The 19,070-nt window shown below is 34.7% G+C and overlaps 2 protein-coding genes across 2 annotated transcripts; both read left to right on the top strand.

The window, feature by feature from the left end:
• Positions 1 to 3,399: 3,399 nt before the first annotated feature.
• Positions 3,400 to 5,289, top strand: LOC140883575 (xyloglucan 6-xylosyltransferase 2-like). The gene has a single exon (XM_073290107.1). It carries the CDS (start codon positions 3,670 to 3,672, stop codon positions 5,059 to 5,061), a length of 1,392 nt encoding a protein of 463 aa, XP_073146208.1. The 5' UTR covers positions 3,400 to 3,669; the 3' UTR covers positions 5,062 to 5,289.
• Positions 5,290 to 9,442: 4,153 nt separating this feature from the next.
• Positions 9,443 to 18,496, top strand: LOC140890517 (probable histone-arginine methyltransferase 1.3). Its single transcript, XM_073298369.1, has 15 exons — positions 9,443 to 9,845; positions 10,369 to 10,431; positions 10,808 to 10,910; positions 11,369 to 11,509; positions 11,709 to 11,812; positions 11,909 to 12,007; positions 12,128 to 12,197; positions 13,435 to 13,531; positions 14,145 to 14,199; positions 15,159 to 15,242; positions 16,267 to 16,344; positions 17,045 to 17,148; positions 17,360 to 17,532; positions 17,619 to 17,770; positions 18,285 to 18,496. The coding sequence occupies exons 1-15, from the start codon at positions 9,648 to 9,650 to the stop codon at positions 18,342 to 18,344; spliced, it is 1,581 nt and encodes a 526-aa protein (XP_073154470.1). The 5' UTR covers positions 9,443 to 9,647; the 3' UTR covers positions 18,345 to 18,496.
• The last annotated feature ends 574 nt before the right edge of the window (positions 18,497 to 19,070 follow it).

Here is a 19,070-nt window from a genome sequence, read left to right on the forward strand (position 1 = left end):
GATTATTAGAATCGGGGTCTCACACGAGGTTTGATTTGAGAAAAGTAATAAAACTTTTTGAGTGCTCAAAGAATAGAGATTTGTAGCTTGGTGATCAAGAGAGAGAGATTCAAATATAATTCACAAAGATAAATCTTTGATGTGTTCTCTCTTCAAGCAATCTCTATTTATAGTAATCATTAATGCAAAAGCACTGTTGACTTCATCCTTTCTTGAAATGTAGTACACTTTAATAAATGTGAGATTTGACTCTTTTCAAATCAAGAAAGTAACGGTCGCAGACAACCTCTGAATACAAGCTCGTAAGTGAGAATTTCAGGAAATCATTATTATTTTCTTCTGATATCTTATTGGTTATGCATGTCTTGACAATATAATTTTCTGAAAAGTGAATGACAGCTCTGAACAATGCATAGCTTGAATCAGAAGACATTCCTTTAGACCGTTGAGAAAATATGCTAGTAATGGTGAGCAATCAAGGATGTCTAGAACATGCGAGTAGATCTGTATGGTGATCAGTCGAGTATTTTTCCTTTAGCATGATCGGGTGAGTGCCATGCTTTTAGTACAACTAAGCGAGTGCTATTCCAGGCAAGCACTTTACTTCTTAGGACCCGACGAGAGATCTTCAAAGCAAGCGGTCGAAAACCTGTTTTATAAAGTAAGGCAGCAAGATCCACAACAACGAATCATTGTTTGTTATCACCAAAACTAAGAGATTTAAGATATATGTAAGTTGCTGCAACAGTCACATTTTTCGAAGTGGATACACCGCAGAAAATAGTAGTCATTTTAATGTCCTCTTGTCCACGTCATTTGTACTATTCATAGTACACTGGTAGTGCGCCTGCAATTTTTAAAATAACCGTTGAGATGTATGAAAAATTTATCCACGAATAGCTTGAACACAACTGAGCATAACTGGCATATTTGAATATTTCTTGAGTTACATTAGTTGTCGTCCCTTTTGAGTTATGGTCGGGACCAGTTGAGTAGTCAAGTCGACTAGTCCAGTTTTGTAGTGTCGGTTAAGTTTGTGGACAATTGACTTAAATAAATTGTTTTCAGTTTTGTCTTGGTCCATTTTTGTCGTATAAATGACATAACACCAAAACTAAATATTCCAACAACATATTAAATATACAGTAAAGTAAATAACACAATGATTTTTTTATGGAAGTTCAAAGTCTAAGATTCTATGTCTCCTCTTCTTCTGTTTTCAGAAAAAATTTCACTAGAAGACTTTGATTTATACAACTTCTTACACAAACCCAATCCAACCGATCATTCGATTGGAACTCCTAACAACTTGTCTTAGCAAGACACATTCTCAAATCACAAAAATTTCTGATAGAATTACAACAAAAAATAACAGGTCAACTTTATCTTCGAACGCTTGGTGATATAGTACTGGTTGATCACTAAAATTGATCTAATAAAGCGATAAGAGTGTGATAGTAGCTCGAAGATTTGATCTGATCTTCTTTTTGCATATTCGAAAGTTTTGAGGGCACAACTTCTTTTGATGCTGAGATCGATGATGATTCAAAAAAGGGTCGCTCAATTTGAGTATTTATTATAGGTGTGGAAACCTAACGTCACAAAATCTAGCCGGTGCACACTTGTTCCAAATATGGCCGACAATTATGCAGAACATGTCACATGTCTTTGTCCTCTTTCCAAAGATAGTATGATGGTGCGGGGATCCTTTGGATTGTAACTAGATACAAAAGTAACGTTTTTTTTTTTTTTTTTGGAATTTTCTCCAACAACTCGGTTTGATCCTTGAGGGATATAGAAGTTGTTCTATTGGAAATTTGATCTGGTCTGGATAGTTTGAACTGATCTGGAAAATTTAGACTGATCTGAGAATCCAGACTGGTTTTGACTTGAAGAAACTTGGTCTGAGTAAAATTCAATCTGATAAGAGATTTCTTATCAGTTTAGTCTTTGTCCAGATCAATTTATTAAACCAAGTTTGTTATATATCAATTAAGTCCTTGGTTTTGTTTAAATACTTCCAACTGGTCTGCTTGGGTATAATTGATCTGCTTGAGTAAACCGCTTATTTTGATTTTTAAATTTTTCTTTATCATCATCAAAATTTGAATACTTTTACTTAACACGTTTTTTCATGATTTTTCCCCCGTTTTTTCCATACTTTATGCTTAAACAAATGCTTGACCTTTTTTTCACATTTTTGTGTGAAGCAAAATTTTTTCTCACGCTCAAATGTTGATTTTTTCATGTTTAATATTGTCAACATTTTGCATCTGGGAAAACACCTATCCATTTCCCATATATATATATATAATATATATATATATAATATATATATATATATATATATATAAATTTTCAGCTGCCCAATCAATGCTGCCCAACTCGTTCTCGACAACTAAAACCCGGTACCATATTTTAGTGATACGAAAAATTTAAAAAAACAACTAAAACCCGATAGGACGAGATGGACAGGAATGATTGGATAGCTGAAAATTACTTTTATATATATATATATTATATATATATATATATATATATATATATATATAAACGCGTATTTGATTATAAAGTTCTATTTGGACAAGTACTTATAAAAATTTCTTATAAAACATTTTTTTATAAAATATTTTAAAATTTAATTTAAGAATAATTATATGTTTAGACAACTATTTTACACAAATATTTTTTTTTAAAAAAAGGTTTTTAAAACACATTTTACAAAAATATTTTCCAAACACGTAATAAAGTTTATAAACACTAAGAACATTCTTAAAGTACTTGTGCAATCAGAATAATCCTTTTTTCCTTCTGAGAGGAGAGCTTGAGAAAGACAGTCTCGACGCGCTACAGGTGTGGGAGCGATCCTGGTCAGGGAAGGCTAAGACGGCGCCTCGCATATGGGTAGCAAGAGGGCGCCAATTCAAACTTTTAGTTCACCTATTTCGGCCCTAATACTACTACCATAACCATAGGAGAAGATTCGTCGTTCACTGCGCTTTCCCGTTGGAGGTAGGAGATAGAATCAATCCATCTTTTGGGATCCATTCAGTCAATTAAGCCATTTTTTTTAATCCAAGTAAGTTTGACTTTGATTAGATCCTTAGCTTAGCGCCAAACAAATCCTAATTTTATATATTAACTATTTTTTTTTATTTTTTTTAATTTACATTATATTGCTAATCTATCGATTAATTATTCTATCACTCAAACCAAACGGAAGAATTTGTCCAAACAACACTAATTTTATACATCATTTTTATTGTACTCATTCTTTTTGTGTGGATAATTACAATTTTTCTTAAGAAAACATAAATAAATAAAATAAAATGATCAAAATGAAAGGATGTGTGACAGTATGAGTAAGTGAAGAGGGGTAGAATAGAACGCGTCAACCATCAAGCTGTAAAAGACAGAAAACCAAGTTATAATATTCTTGTCCGAATCCCAACTCTTACACGGCCATCAGCTCAGCTCCACCGACGCAAGATTTTCAAGAAACCCATCTCAAATTTTGTCAATTTCCTTCTATATTCCTTCTCCCCAGATCCCATTTCCCTCCCTACGACGATCAATCTACCCCCACTGGGGGATTTTTCACAGCTCATTCTTTACTGTCATATAGTCAAGATTTCACGCTTCCAGCTCCGTTGAAGCGCCGGAGCCGTCATGCTAGCTCGGGTCCTCAGCCAGCGACGCGTGCTGCAGCTTCAGCGCCTTGCGCGCAATGGTAAGCTCACCCTTCTCTGTCTTTTTCTCACTGTGATAGTTCTGCGAGGAAATCTTGGGGCCGGCAGATTTGGGACGCCGGAGAAAGATCTGGATGATATCCGTGACACGATTTCGTACTTCCGCAAGCGGCACGAGCCGCGGCGGGTGTTGGAGGAGGCTTCGGCCAAAGGGGGGGAGCGGGGGAGTGGTGTTAGTGTGGATAATGGGGACAATAACTATGCTGAGTTTGATATAAGGAAGATTTTGAAGGATGAAGATGACGGTGTTCCGGAATTCACGAGGGATTTATCCAAGCCCTATACTTTAGGGCCGACGATTACGAATTGGGATGAACAGAGAGGCGAATGGTTGAAAAATAATCTGGATTATCCGAATTTTCTTGGTCCGAACAAGCCGAGGGTTTTGTTGGTTACTGGATCTTCGCCTAAGCCCTGTGAGAATCCTGTGGGGGATCATTACTTGTTGAAGTCTATTAAGAATAAGATTGATTATTGCAGGGTTCATGGGATCGAGATCTTTTACAATATGGCATTGCTCGATGCAGAGATGTCCGGGTTTTGGGCGAAGTTGCCTTTGATCCGGAAGCTGTTGCTTTCGCATCCCGAGGTGGAGTTCTTGTGGTGGATGGATAGTGATGCTATGTTTACGGATATGGCGTTTGAGCTGCCATGGGAGAGGTATAAGGATCGGAATTTCGTGATGCACGGTTGGGACGAGATGGTTTACGACGATAAGAATTGGATTGGTTTAAACACGGGAAGTTTCTTGCTTCGGAACTGTCAGTGGTCTTTGGATATTCTCGATACGTGGGCACCTATGGGGCCTAAGGGGAAGACCAGAGAGGATGCCGGGGCGCTCTTGACTCGGGAGCTCAAGGATAGGCCGGTTTTCGAGGCGGATGATCAGTCTGCAATGGTGTATATATTGGGATCACAGAAGGAAAAGTGGGGTGACAAGGTTTATCTCGAGAGTAAATATTATTTGCACGGTTATTGGGGGATTTTGGTGGATAAATACGAGGAAATGATGGATAATTATCATCCGGGGTACGGTGATCACCGATGGCCGCTTGTGACTCACTTTGTCGGTTGCAAACCTTGTGGGAAATTCGGGGATTATCCGGTCGAGCGGTGCTTGAAGCAAATGGATCGTGCGTTCAACTTCGGGGACAATCAGATTCTGCAGATGTATGGATTCACTCACAGATCACTCGCTAGTAGAAGAGTGAAGAGGACGAGGAATGAGACTAGCAATCCTCTTGAAGACATGAGCGATCATCTTGGATTGCTTCACCCTTCGTATAAAGCTATAAAGGTACCCTCTACTTGAATATGACAGAAATGGATGAAACCGAATGAATCGAAACCAAAATCTGAATTTTATTTTTTGTTTTTGATATCTATGCATAAAATCTTGTTATTGGTAACAGTTTCTTAGTATTGTTGGTTACTGTATTCCTTTATTTATGGCAATTGTCCTGTGATATGGTGTTGGGATGACTAAACCTGGTGTGCCTAGGAAATTGTTCTATGGCAATTGATTGCAGATGTTATTGTTGATGATCATATGCTATCAAAGCATTCCACCACCATATACTGTTAACTCTCTTGTCGACATTGAAAGAATAAGAGGTTTTTTTTTTAAAAAAAAAAGAAAGGGAGCGAGAAATTTTCGCAGAGCGCGAAAACGAGTTCATGTTTTTGCAGCCTATATGTTTGTTTGTTTGTTTGTTTGTTTTTGGGTAAATCAATATTAATTTGTAAAAGAATGCATACAAATACACTGGGCATATATATCCAGGATACGACCTTCCATGAAGGAGTCATAGGGATATAGATCATGCATCCGAATTTCGAATGTCATGCTGTTTATGCGTCCAAATTTCGAATAGATCATGCATCCGAATTTCGAATGTCATGCTGTTTCGTGACGCCCATGTTGTGTAAACTCTGCAAGACATGGCAAGAAATCGAGCCTTGACAAGTCGAGAAGTATATAATACTCTATTATTAGATAGTGTTAGGAATTGCTTTTAGGAGGTGCTTTTGTTTGTTAAAAAAAAGCGCAAAAGTGCCTAGAAGCAATCTCAAACACGGTGTTAGGTAGTGTTTGGGAGAGCTTCTAGGAAGCACTTCTCAGCTTTTTCTTTACATAATTTTGAAATTTTGTGAAAAAAAAACTGAAAAGTGCTTTTTAGAAGCTCTCCCAAAGACTATCTTAATATGTCATCGAAGATGTTCTTGGCAGATCTTGTCGCAAGCCATTACCGAGTTCGAGCTCGAGCTGTTGCCGATGCTACATGCAAGAAATAAGTGACTGTACTCCACCATGATTCCATGAATACATTACAAGAAACTCGGCTTTTCTTGTCTGAAAACAATGGTTAACAAATCCCTCCTTAAATTTTGGCATGTCGCCAAGCCAGAGAATGCAGCATGTTTGGGTTTATATGCTTTCCAAATCGAAAATGTTACTTGAGACTAGTTCCCTATTTGATTAATAGTCATGGTTGTATAAGATATTAAATAATATAAAATACGAGGATAATAAATTAAAATATATTAATAAGAAAAAAAAAATTTAACTCCGATTATTGTCACATATGATTAAATACAAGATTCAATGTGATCCATCTAAGAATTAGTGAAGATCTAATTCCTCAATTGGATTCTTAATTGTTATTCTCAGTTCTCTTTATTCATGTTTTGATACCTAATCTACATATAGCTAGATTTGTAACATCCAATCATCTTGTATTTCGTTATACTTGATTATTCCATGTTGATAACTAATCTATTTAACCACTCACCTCTAATCATCTTGTATTTCGTTATACTTATTGCGAGGGAATATAATTTAATTTATACATAAAAAATAAGCGGACTAGATTAAAAGCGTATATCGCGAGTAAAATGTAACAATTTATTCAAAACAAAAAAAAAATAGAGAATTTCTATGCTACATCGGGTATTTTTCACTTGGTAGATGAAGGATAGATGTCGCACGGAGTGAAAAAAAACCTTTGTAGCATAGAAAGTCCCAAAAAATCTTATGAACAATCATATTAAGCGTAATTAACTATACGCTAAAAAAATTATATTAATAAAAACGTCCACATTTTACAAAAAGCTAATAAAAATATCATTTTTCACTGTATATATGAACTAAGTTATTTCATGTCACGGATATAAATCCGTAAGATTATATCCGTGACATTGTTTCACTAGAAAAATATTCGATTTCACACATGGTTTAAGTGCAAAAATTAATGGAAGATTAAATGTATTTTCTATTTAATGTAATCTTGCGTATTGTTGCGTGCAATAACTATTATTATTTAAATAAAACAATCGAAACATATATAGTGTTGAAACTATCATGTGATTGAAAAATTTGAGTTATATCGTTATCATTAACTATAATTTTTTGATAAATTAACAAAATACTCCATCTTAGTCTATATGCTTAGACTAAGAAATATTTGCAATTGTTCAAAAACAATAGTAATTTACAATATTTTTTTGGTACTAAAATATTATAATGAAACTAATTAAATGTTGCTTTGGTTCATATTTTTGCTCAGTGTGAGCCGTGAGGGGCTTTGAATCAAAGCATCTTTAGTGGGTGGTTGAAGTCACGATAGCTTTAGCTTTTGTCCCAAAATCGATATTTTTCCTTTCTTTGGTAATGTTAATATTCCTCAAATAATGTTAAGATTCCAACTTACCCTTTTCAAATCGGACATCTCTATGATATATATTCAACACTTAGGATTTCTCAATGAAATCATTATGAAATAATATTCGATCGAAAACGATTTGCGAAGCATATTATTTATTTGGCATGGATGTCAAACTGTTGAAAATGACATGTATAACGATATGAATTAATAGAGAACATATATTTCGCAGGCTCATTTGAACGTTGACAAAAGTTATATGATTTGAAGTCAATATAATTTATATTGAATAATTACTTATTATTACTCAACACGTCATATAGAAACTTTTTTTTATATATAAAAACATTACTTTATAAAATATTCAATTATTTTAATATCGATAGGTTATAACCCAATTCCACTTTCTCCCATCCAATATAACTCGACTCAATTGGCTCATTCTTATTTACACATTATTTGTTTACACACTTTATTTGAAAGACCTATAAATTCTAAAAAAAAAAAAAAACCATAAGAGACCAAGTCCACGAGACTCTTTGAATATTCATAAATAGTTCAAGTTATCATATTTTTAAGGTAATATTTTTATAGTGACATGCTTTAGTTTTTTAAAATTTTTATTGGACAAATATTGACTTGAATGTTGCAATGTCTTGGTCGAAAAATCGAGACGACACTCACTTTGCTTTGTGATGCAGATAACTACCCAAAAAATTCATTTCTAGACTTGTTCGAATACTAATCCAACCATTCGAATCTCCATGGATTACCCGGATTTTCTCCAACTAGGTTCGTCATTCAAATAATAAATTATGTTATGTACTAAATTTTAATTCACAAGAGTAGTAATTGTAATATTGACACGGGACAATTATTATATTCATGATTACATATATATTGTAGTTACCCAACATGATATTAGTATTTGATATATCACGAAAACTCTCACTCGTTTATCTCACAAATCAATTTTGTGGTACAAATCTTCGAGCCCAATGTAAATTATAAAAAAGTATTGATAAATCTCTAAAACTGATGTGATTTATAAAATAGAAAAGTATTAACAGACCTCTAAACCCGATGTGACTTATAAAAAAGTACTACGAGAGAGGGATGACTCGAACTCGAGTGGTCGCCAATTGACGAACATGTGATATCAATAGGATTGCAATCCAAAATTCACAAAAGAATTGCTCTTGTTATCGCAATATTCATTAGTAATTTCAACATATTTCGTCAAATTGGAACGAGATATCGAGTTCAAGTCAAATGACAACAGTAGTAGACATGCACATACCACACACAATCATTACTTTATAATTTTTATTGTGCAAATACTGACTTGAGCATTGGAGTGTCTTCGCTGAGAAACCAGGTGCCACTCATTTTGCTTTGTGATACAGACAACAATCCACGAAATTCGTCTCTAGACTTGTTAGAGTACTAATCCGGCCACCCAGATCTCAACGAATTACCCGAATTTTTTCCAACGAAGTTCGCCATTCAAATAATAAATCATGTTACTTACTAAATTTTAATTCATGAGTAATAACCGTAATACTAACACATGACAATTATCATATTCATGATTACATATATATTGTAGTTACCCAACATTATATTAGTATTTGATATTTCGCGAAAACTCCAATTTGATTACCATACAAATTTATATTATGAGATAAATATCTAAATCCGACGTGACTTGTAGAAAAGTATGGATGTGAATTATAAAATAAAAAAGTATCGGCAAATCTATAAAGTCAATGTAACTTATAAAAAAATGTTATGAAAGAAAGGATCTTGAATTCTGAGTGGTCGCTCATTAACAAACGAGTGAGGACAATTGAACTACAAGTTGAGTTTCACAAAAGAACTATTCTTTTTATCCGGATGTTAATTTTAACATACTTCGTGATCGTGGAATAAAGATATCGAGTTTGGGACAAACGGAGAAGTTATGTCAATATTAATTTTAATATATATTTTATAATCGTAGAACAAGATATCGAGGTCGGGACAAATGACCACAGTTAATGTACATGCACCTGCCACACACAATCATCGAATCCCACCATCTACGGCTCCTATGCAAGAACATCGCCGCAGAAGAGCCTTTATATTACGCTTATGCATTAATTTCGAAGTGACCTTCTCCACTGTCACTGCCCACTGTAAACCCTAGCTTCTTTCAGGCGAATTCATTTACAATTTTGTACTACTTGTAAAGCTAATGGAGGTCTCAGCAGATGACAGTAAGCCCAAGGAGCGGGAATTTTTGGTTGCTTCTATATCGCACCTATCGATTTCTAACTCCACTGCTTCGCCGGTGGTGGCGCGGTTTCGCTCCGAGTTAGGAGTGCCGGAGCTCCGGTTCGAGGCGGAGTCGAACCCGAATGGTTCCGTACACTTCGACCTCCGAGCTTGCCAGGTCTTTCTTTCTTTCTTTTTTTTTCCTGTTACTTTTGCGTATCATTTTATGTTTTTCGGTTGTCTATTTTGTTTTTGAAGTTTCGTTGGCATTTCGCTGGATTAAAGGTCGGGTTTAGTGGTGAATTTAGTGTGTTGAGAGAAAGTGTGGTTGTATTTGTATTTATTTATTTTTTTGCATTTGCTTGCTAGTGACTGGGAGCTGGAATTCTTGATTGTCAGAACACTGAAAATTATTTTCTTCAGGGGTGGAAGTTGGAGTTTTTTCATATAATTCGTCAAGAGATGAAGATTACCGAGTAAAGGATTAAAATGTTGTGGTTCTCAATAACTTTCAGGGCTCTCCACTGGGAAAATATTAAATTTTTCTATATCGTTTACAAATTTGAATGCACTCACTAAATCATTCAGGCACAATTTGATGAATTCAGTTGGTTTGTATAGATATACGTGCTACTGTATTTTGTTTCAATTTTTTAATTTTTAGGATGGTTTTCTTACATATTATTGTATTGTTTGTCCAGCTTTACAAGCTCAGTCCGATTGAATCAGTTTGTATCTTTGAAGCCTCTGAACTAAATAAAGAGGTATGGTGTTGTTACTTTTCTTTAATTTGTTTGCTAATTTTTTCCATCGTATTTTTTGATCTATTGTTTGTCGATAGTGGACATTTGGGATTCTTTCACTCCCAGGATTATCATCACTGCCTGCTCTTAAACTAAGTTTTCTTTTTCTTATGAATTTGATTTAGTCATCCAATATAATTTTTGGGGTCCTTGATCATTGTAGCTACAGAGTTTGCTAAAATGTTTCGTTCAATAAAGTATAGACTTTAGAATTAAAAAAATCATGGCTGCTATGGTCGTTTTAATCAGCATTTTCCATGTAAAAGGCAAAAAAATTTGGTTTCCGACCTGGATTACAGTGAATATAATGCTATTTGACTTTTATGCTTTGAACCAGAAAAGCTATTCGAGGGGACTCACCATTCAATTTAGAAATGAAGAGGAAAGTAGGGCCTTCCATTGTGCATTTGAGCGATGTAAGAAGGAAGTGGTTGTTCAAGGTCGGTTTTTTAATATGCATTTTATGTCACGGAAGTTGTAATTGCAAGCTTTCATAATCACATTTTCACGGATTATTACTATTTATTGCAGTTGTGAGTTTATTGCAGAGATTTAAGAGAATCATTCTGTATGTTCAATGCTCGATTGATTGAGTTTGCAGCAATTTTAGCATATGGCATTTTCAGTTTATTTTCCTTATAAACCATGAAGCAATCATTGTGCCTTTTTCAAAAAATAAAATAAAATAATAAAAGAAGTATGAAAACCTTGTTTAGATTGTTTTTTTCTGTGATTTGTACCCTCTTAAAGAAAGGGTATTCCTTCATGTCATTGGACCATGCTCGCCTTTGTCACCATTACTAGGTTGTGCAGTAGACATAAGAGTTTGCATGTGTTAACTTTTAATCATAGAAAATGCGTCTAATCAGGTTGCAGTCTATGTCATTCAATTTCACAGGTTCATTGTTGCCAAATGGACCTGTATCATCCAAAAGCAAGTTTGATGACAAAATAGAAGCATCTTCTGCCAAGATGTACTTTCATTACTATGGACAGCTTCTACACCAGCAAAATATGTTGCAGGATTATGTGAGGACAGGTTACACCTCTGAACTTTTGTGGTTCTTGTTTTGAGTATATTTAGTCAAATGTTGAGGTCTAGACGGCTAGTGTTCATGCCCATTGGAAATCCATTTGTAGGATGTTCAAGAGCTTCTCGTACTTTATTACTTTTGTCGTTGCACTGGTGATCATAAGTCTGCATCTGACTTACTCACATGATAAAATTTGTGTTCCAGGAAGTTATTATGCTGCAGTGATGGAGAATCGCGTGGATTTTCTTGATCGCGTAGTAGTTGATGTTGGTGCTGGTAGCGGCATCTTGTCATTGTTTGCTGCTCAGGTTCTGAACTGCTCATGATTCTTCTGCTTTTCAAGAGTTTATATTGAATCAGCTCATCGTTAAATATCACAAATCAACACCATTGATTTCTCTCAGGCTGGCGCAAGACATGTTTATGCCGTGGAAGCATCGGAAATGGCAGAATATGCTCGCAAACTTATAGCTGGTAATCCATTGCTTAGCCAAAGAATCACGGTGAGTGTTTTGTGGTTGCATTTTAACTCTTTCTGAGAATAGGCTTTGTACACTATTCCTTTTCTTTTTGAAGACCTTTTTGCATATTCTAATTGCTATCACACCCTTTTATTTCTGTAGGTGATCAAGGGCAAAGTTGAAGAGGTTAACTTACCTGAGAGAGCAGATGTTTTGATATCTGAACCGATGGGTACACTTGGTTACTTTACTTTTTTCCAATCTAGCAGAATGCTGCCTCAGAATGTGTTGGAATGATCCATTTAACAGAATTAAACAAGGACAAAAAAACATGCATGTCTTTTTTTTTTTTTGGGTCTGAGGGGCAGGGGGTGGCGGTCTTTTGAATTTTACTAAATTTTCCAAAAATAATGTGGCGTTACAAGACTGACTACCTAGCAAGGAGGATAGCAAGCTCCTTAGGTTAGAGGTAGCATTTTCTTTCCTGTGCTTGGGTTACTAGCCCTGGCTACGCCCTCTAAATGAATTTATTCTTTCTTTTGTTGGAGCACGGAAAATCCATCTGGTCAACACTGGATTCAAAGAGCTTTCATAGAATTCCAACAATCTCTCCCGCTCCTGTGCCCCTACCTTCCCTGAAAAATAAACTGCGGTTGTAAGAGACCTCTTCCCTATTGTTCGAGTGATTGTTGCCAAAAGTTCTCACTTTAACATAAAATCATAGTGCCCTAGTCAACCATGAGAGCCCTCTATTTGACTAAGCACGGATAAAGGAGCTTCAAAGACTGAAAAAGATACAGTGGGGTGAGAAAGAAAGATTGGTTGGTGGGCTTTATGCCAAAAACGAGAAAGGTAGACTCGGTCCTTATTTATTCTAGACCCAAACACTTTTCTTTTCTTGTCGGGCTCGGGACTAAAAGAATGGTTGGTATGACTTATTTGAATAGCCTGTGACCCGCCAGTTGTAGGTAATGGCCCATGATCCAACTAAGTGTTGATTGAAGATCCCCATTGAGTTCATTTTTTGGGATGTTCTCATCCTTCGCTGGCTCCAAAAGCGAAGTCAAGCAATTGCCCAGGTCAAACGATCTAAGACTTACTAGATAAAAGACCGCAATCGGTATAACCTTTCTAATATTGAAAGGGAAGTTCCCGAGTTCTAAGAAAGTGGAGACTAGTTAGGAATTAACTTTTCAACAAAATCTGGATGGTTCTTCGGTGCTATTAGATGATGACATGTGTTGTACTATGGTATTAGTTTTCATTTTTTTAAATCTTCCTGTGCAGCTTTCTCCCCCTCTTTTTTTTTTGGAGGGGGGAGGGGTTGGTGGTGGCTTTTCTGCAGTTGCCTGCAAGTAACCATTATGCCTATGGCTGCAATTCAATTTTTTGTACCCTCTATTTGACATAGTATGCTGTCCGAAATATAATCTCAATACATTTCACAATGACCGTTTTTACTCTTGCAGGCACTTTGCTAGTCAATGAGAGAATGCTGGAGTCGTACATAATTGCCAGAGACAGATTTCTTGATCCAAGTGGGAAAATGTTCCCAACTTTGGGAAGGTGAATCAAATTAAAACAGGTTTTTTACATGACTGCTTTGTTGCGTGAAATTTTTGAAAAGTTATCTAATTTGAGTAATGAATTGAAAACCGGCCATGCTGTTGTTTGATTATTTATGCTTCAGCGGGGTTTGAAATTAATCTGGATTGTGTTATTCTTCTGACTTTCTTTGTTTCCATGTCGCAGTTTTCTCATCTATTTCCTTGACTTTATGAATTATATTCATACTAATGTTGCTTTGTCATCATTCACGAGTCACAACTTAACATAGAGTATATCTTGATCTTGGTAAAATTCTTGACCAATAATCTGTCAACATTTTTTAAAGGAATTCCTGCTATAGCTGATTCTCATACCTCTGGAGTGGTATATTTCTTGTTTTGCACATCAATTGAAGAATTGACACCTTTTTATTAGAACTAAAAGAAAAGTAGAGTTGATGTTTCACCGAGTTGGTCTTTTTACTGCACCATTCAACGCCTTTTCTCCCATGCATCTTCATTCGAGATCCCCTTGCCGGGGCCTGTGGTCTTTTTTCCTGTGTTGTCCAGGTTTTCTGTGTTTTAACAATTTGCACCTGTGTTTAACCATTTGCTCCTGTTTTTGATTGTAGAATACATGTGGCGCCATTCAGTGATGAATATTTATATATTGAGATCGCGAATAAGGTACAACCTATAATTCCTATGGTTGTAATTAGTTTTTGATATGGGAAAACCTAAGAGACATTAGTCGAATTCACTGATGTAATGTATAGTATATAATAAAGTTTGAGCCTACCATTTTAACTGCTTTGGTATGGCAAAATCACACAAAAATTTATTTCCCATTTTACCCCAAAATTTGAACTAGCTCTTCTCTAACTTCCACTTCTCTGACTTCCATCCCAAATTTGTCAAGTACATAATTATCCTCATTTTTTTTGTCTTAGCTTTAATGTTCCCAATTTTTTTTCCCCCTAATTTCCATTTCAAAATTTTTATTAGTATTCATTTCCTATTAAATTATCCGGTACAAATCTTCAGCCATAATTTGCACACACCCTCATGTGCTTTTTTTTTTTCAAAATTTTTATTTGTCGTGTTTCTTTTTCGAAAATAAGTATCAATGAAAAATCATTTATTGTTTTTGTTATCTTTTGATGTACTTGAGAAACGATGCAAACAATTGAGGATTTGATTGTTGTGGACTTGGTATTTATTTTTTTCATTCCATGTTATAATCCAATGCGTGTTATAATTTCATTTTTTTTTTGTATTTTTCAAGTAGTAAGTCTTTGATATATTCTTATGAAAACATAAATTTAATTATGTATGATATCTTTTTTAATACTTTTGTAGTGTGATAACATAATACTTAGTTATACATAAATTGGAAGGATGATAATAATGAAATTATTATTATTACCTTAAAAAAATATACCGCAGTACAGTGTTATCACTTGGCTTATATGAATTATGATCGTTATCTTCACGCGCGTTCCAAGTATAACATCTAAAACAATTTTTTGTATGCATAAGAGTGAATTGTCATAAAATCACACTATTTTTTCTTTCACGACCTTCCCTTATATTTTGCTTCTACTGATGTAAATGGAGATTCAAATTATTTCTTAATTTCCATCCAGGCCTTGTTTTGGCAGCAGCAAAATTATTATGGAGTTAATTTGACATCTTTACATGGAACTGCATTTCAAGGATACTTCTCACAGGTTTCCTTGAATACTAATTGCTTCAGTATTCTTGTTATATTCTTAAATGTCAACTCACTACTAGTAGTTGTGTACATCTCTCATCATCATAAACTATTTTATAATATTTTTATTCTTATGGTATAAAGATTCAAATCTACTCTATATTCGTATTTCTCTTATGATTCAAATATACTCACGTCACATAATAAATATATAATAAATATATACAGATAATGATATATTTCCTGGTTTGAATTTGACTTATGGGCAACTTCTGTAACAATTTTTACACAAGAAATATAGATTTTGTTATTTAAAGATAATTTCTCCTGTATAACTAATTGTCCCTTATTGTTTATATTTTCTGATCTAAGTTGTCATAAAATCATATGTATTATGCCAACATGGCATCATACTAATATCAACTTGATGTATTTAAAAGATAATTTCTAAGTACTAGATGGCATCATACTACTATCAAATGAGCTCGATGTATTTAAAAGATAATTTCTAAGTACTAGATGGCATCATACTACTATCAAATGAGCTCGATGTAATTAAAAGATAATTTCTAAGTACTATAAGAGTTTTCAAGATATTTTGGAAAATATAGGGTGTCGCAAACTTAATTTAGCAAATCATGTATCATAAATTTCTCATTAAAATATAAATAAATGTGAATTCTTCTGCCAAGTCAGAAAGAGGTTCAAGGTTGAAAGGTTTTCCACTTTTCCTGTATTTTGCATAAATTTGTTAGTTTGTTATTAATATGCACTCTAAATATTACCTTTAAATAATAAAGGTTCTATCCATTTTTTAATACAAGTACTAGGTCAAACTTGGTGGTTTTCTTGGTAAAATGTATACACGTAACTGTAAGCCAATCATATTGCTGTACCTACTTGATATCTTGCATATGCTCCAACCAGTCATGGTCTTCCACTCCTGTCTCATTCTTAAACCAAACCTAATGCACAATAGTTGGTGGCCATCTGTATGTTACCTCAGAGGAGACCATCCTGACATTCTCTAAACCTTGCAGCCAGTGGTAGATGCTTTTGATCCAAGATTATTGGTGGCTCCCCCAGTCTCCCATGTGATAGACTTCACTTCTTCGAAGGTGAATTTCAGCTTTACTACCATATCATGTGCACATATATCCAACTCCAGAATTCATGCAGTACTGATAGTTAATTTTCCAGTCATTTTGTTGTTTAAAAGAGAGTTGCTTCATGCGAAACAAGATAATTTCTCAATCTACGTTTCTCGACTATAGCTGTGTATATAACAAGTAAAATCAGCTAGAATCCATTCCTTAACATCGATTACATGTATAAAAGCCGAAAGGTATTTGAATCATTTTAGAAGCTATTAACCCTACTCATGGACAATGTTGACTCCTTTTGATTTTGGGTCTTTTTTTTCCTCACTCCTGTAAAACAAGTCGTGAAACCAATAGATGAATTATTAGTTCTTTTTAAATATTTCCTCTACAAGTTTTATGATACAAAGTGTAAAATTCTGGTTATATCAAAAGTTTGGACAAAGGTGGAGAGAGCTTTGTTATATTTATGACAGACTTGTATAATTCTGGGTTATGTCAAGTTCAGATAATATGAAGGTGCAGAGATATTGGTACTTGTCATAGAAACTTCTAATGATGGTTTAATTTGTGAATGTACTCATCATTTTTTTTACAGGAGGAAGATTCGTATGAAATTGACATTCCATTGAAGTTTGTTGCTTCCGTTGGCACCAGAGTCCATAGAAACTTCTAAAGATGGTTTAATTTGTGAATGTACTCATCATTTTTTTTACAGGAGGAAGATTTGTATGAAATTGACATTCCCTTGAAGTTTGTTGCTTCCGTTGGCACCAGAGTCCATGGGTTGGCTTGTTGGTTTGATGTATTATTCAATGGGAGGTAATAGCTTGAAGTTCTGCGTAGTTGCATTTGTAGATTTATCTCAAACTTGTTCCTTTGACACATCTTGTAACTCATAGAACTACGGTATTTTGCTAGATGTGTTTATGTTTCATAAAGAATTCCCAGTTAGGATCAAGTATTAAATGAGGTGTAGGTTGTTTGTAATGCTGTCTTTGACATCGATCATATAAACTTATTTCATCCCCAGCACTGTTCAAAGGTGGCTCACCACTTCCCCTGGTGCACCTACAACACACTGGTACCAGCTGCGCTGTGTCTTGTCCCAACCTATTTATGTGATGTCTGGACAAGAGATAACAGGTCGGCTCTTTATGGTAGCCCACAAAGCTCAGAGTTATACCATTCATCTTACATTGTCAGGTTGGTTTTTGTTGTTATCTTAATCCTTACTAATCCTTTCTTATCTTTTATTTATTTGCTAATCAATCATTCATTCGTTTATGTAGCTAAGATGTGGGGACCTGGTGCTGAACAAGGGGGAATACTACAGACATCATCTGGAAAACTTGAGCTCAAAGAGCCCTATTATCGGATGTCTCAACCTCAGGTCTATCCGATGGCACAAGAACAACAATCAAATCAGTTATTGCAATCACAGGTAATGATCATGTGATGATACTTAAAAATTGTCTTCGGGGTTTGGTGTACTATTTTATATAATATCAGATTTCTTAATGAGAAATTCACCAGTTCCGGTTCATTACTGTGACCTTTCTTCTCCCCTGTATTAAAATAAGGATATACGACTATCGGTTTCATTACTTTAACACTTCGTGAGCTTTGAACAAGTAAAATGATCGATCTTGAAGGTTGGTTGACCATGACACTCAAGTTTGTTTTACCTTACATTTTACGACCTTGTCATGAGGAGTGTCCTTTGTCACCTTACGAAAATCAGTGATAGTGTTGCAGTCAGCCATATCTCATGGAGTATTTATGTAATCATATAAGGCTCAGTGGATGATGATGAATTTTACCTTGGAACCAAATGGGCTCTTGGTATCAACTATCAAAACTTGAAAGCATTATGAAAATCTGAGACCCCTTTGTTGTCTGGTTTTGTTTCTCGTGTAGAGGTTGACCATTACTTACATTTATAATCTGCATTACAGGATTTACAAATACAATCCCAGGATGAGGACGTTTCAGATTTGTTCCAACAACCAGTGTGATTACATGGACGAGTAAAAATTCCACTGATTAGAGACCTTTGAGTGCCTCTGGCATTCTCCTGTATTGGTAACAATATAGTGCATTGTAGCTCTTAACACAATCACCGAGTTTGTTTCCTTCTCTATTGTAATTATGCCAGCATCCTTGGATATATTATTCTCTGTCAGACGGGCCGGGCCCCTGGCCACATCACGACCTGCGGCCCGTTTGGAGGCGGGCCCTAACCTGCCGTGGGTTGCGGGCTAGGCGGTATAATCCACCAAATTTTTTTTAAAAAATAAAAAATTCAGAAAACATTAGTATTTGGTTGAAAAAATATCAACAATGTTACATACGAATAAATAATAAATATTAAATATTATAATCAAACAAATCATATAAAATTTTGATGTTAACTTTATATTTTGGATAAAAAATCATATTTTCATATAATATAAGTAGTATAAATAGATATTTAACCATAAAATATAATAATGTAAAATGTAAGATAAAAATAAATCAAATGTTAGTTTTAAATTTTTAAAAAAACATTATTTAAAAATAAGTCTTTTATCCAATAATTCAATAAACATTAAAAATTTATTTTTTTTTAAAAAATTGGCGGGGCTCAACCTGTGGTTCGATTGGGTTGGTTCGTTTAGGCTCGCCTTCAAATGGGCTAGTAAAATCATAATCTAACCCTTCATAACGGAACGGATTGATCAGACGGACTTGATTCTTTTTGA

Source organism: Henckelia pumila, chromosome 1 (genome assembly GCF_033568475.1).
Source record: "Henckelia pumila isolate YLH828 chromosome 1, ASM3356847v2, whole genome shotgun sequence".
Lineage (NCBI taxonomy): Eukaryota > Viridiplantae > Streptophyta > Magnoliopsida > Lamiales > Gesneriaceae > Henckelia > Henckelia pumila.